General features: G+C 50.8%; 1 protein-coding gene across 1 annotated transcript; it reads right to left on the bottom strand.

The window, feature by feature from the left end:
* Positions 1 to 26: 26 nt before the first annotated feature.
* FIBRA_08934 (uncharacterized protein) lies at positions 27 to 804 on the bottom strand (the record flags this gene model as incomplete). Its single annotated transcript, XM_012330544.1, has 2 exons — positions 27 to 131; positions 439 to 804. The coding sequence occupies 2 exons, from the start codon at positions 802 to 804 to the stop codon at positions 27 to 29; spliced, it is 471 nt and encodes a 156-aa protein (XP_012185934.1).
* Between the last annotated feature and the right edge of the window lie 1,030 nt (positions 805 to 1,834).

Below are 1,834 nucleotides of genomic sequence, written 5' to 3'. Positions count from 1 at the left end.
TATTCGCCGGCGCGGGGGAGGCTCCATCACGGCTGCATGAACAGGCTGCGTTCGCAGGAAGACTTCAATGTCGAGGGGAACGCTGTGCCCGGCGCGTTCCAACCATAGGCGGATGGTGTCTGCAGAGGTTGCTTGGGTAGTCACGAGGCGTATCTGAGTTTACAAGTCAGTGTCGAGCAAGCAAACGGCATCGTCTCCAGGGAGCGAATGGCAAACCAAGAAGCTCGTGGAGGTAACGAGGGGCCGGGCGACCTGAGATACCCGAGAGCGTCGGAACTCGCCTCTCAGATGTGGCACAGAATGAACGGCTCGACATGACCACGACATGGGCCTGGACCCGTCATTCGGCAAGAGCCAGGCCAAACAACGTGGCCATAGCATGGCAGATAACGCACATGGCGAGAAGAAAAGACAGAAGAGCGATGACTCGACGCTCACCTTGGACCACAGCGTGGGCATAGACAGGGCGAGCCTACGCCACAGAGAACAGACAGCAGAGAGGACCCACGCGCAGCATGGATATTCGTCAAAGTCGATGAGAAAGATGTAGCGGAGGAGCTCGTGGGGGAGACGTCGGATGGGGGAGATGTAGGCGAGGGTGAGCGCGACCCTGTCCTCGAGCGCAGCGCGCTCTTTCTCTAGCTCGTGGATGGCGCACCGCGACTGCTCGACGATGCGGGAGAGCTCATCCTCTGCGGACTGGATTTTAGTGGAGAGGGCTTTTACGGACTGTTGGTGGAGAGCGAGATCCCTGCGAGCTTCAGCGAGAGAGGTTTTTGTGGGCGGCTCGGGGAGAGGATACATGGAGGACGGTAGACAAGAGCGACGCGTGGGATATTCAGTAGGGACGGTCCAATCTGAGATCCGCTGTGTGCAAGTTCCAATATTGTAATGATAATTATTTTAAAGATATTGTAGATTAGTATGAATTATTTTCTCATTTTAAGCCGCCACTTATAAGGGATTATGAAAATAGAACCGGAATGCTGGATAATTTTAACAATTTGAATATGAAAACATCATTTATACTATCTATACAATAATTCACAAATATTAATATGTTGTGATGAAATTTTGGGATACATACCCAGTGATCATCTCCGAGGTCCCTCGCGTCTCCGACCTACCTTCCCATTTTGTCCATATAGATGTGCCACGGGGGAACCATTTGCAACATGTGAATAAGTAAAGTCTTCATTGGGAAGATAGAACTGCTTTGCATCACCACCAACGAGATAATTTGCAGGAAGACGCGTAGCAGCTCGATAGCAACTCTTGCATACTGACAGCCAAATTGGTTCTTTGAAATTTATATAGACTAATAGTAACGGCCTGGCATGTTCTCGCTTCGAGCCAGGTCCATCTGACCTCTATCTAAATGATAAATGTCGATATCAAAGAGAAGCAGTCTGACCAGAATTAAACCACGGGGCGCGGAACTGAGAAAAAGGTGATCCTGCTGCTAGGTTTCCTGGTTGAGGCCATCACGTAGGGAACCGCTGTGGTCAAGGCAAACTCGAGTGGGAAGCCAGGCTCCTAAAACCATCTGTCAAGGAGCGTTCTCGTTCCAATCTCACTACGGTTTTCTGTGGTAAGGGTTAAGCGCTAATACATGTGACATATCCCAAAAAGGACGAACAAGTGGAAGAGAACGCTCCAGGATGGCTGGCACAAAACACTGTCCGAGGTTTGACCGAGCGCAGAAAGATGCGCTCTCGAACAACATTTTGGGATGGCGTACAGTTTGCGTCAGCTTGACCCTAATGTAGGTCCTATCACAAGTTACACACGTCCCGCAGCCCGTTTACTCTCCCGCTCGCAACGACGATATCGC

The sequence above is a fragment of the Fibroporia radiculosa genome, assembly GCF_000313525.1.
Source record: "Fibroporia radiculosa TFFH 294 genomic supercontigs, scaffold5080, whole genome shotgun sequence".
Classification (NCBI taxonomy): Eukaryota; Fungi; Basidiomycota; class Agaricomycetes; order Polyporales; family Fibroporiaceae; genus Fibroporia; species Fibroporia radiculosa.
The sequence above is the reverse complement of the archived record's forward strand: the minus strand, read 5'-3'. Positions and strand labels throughout refer to the sequence as shown.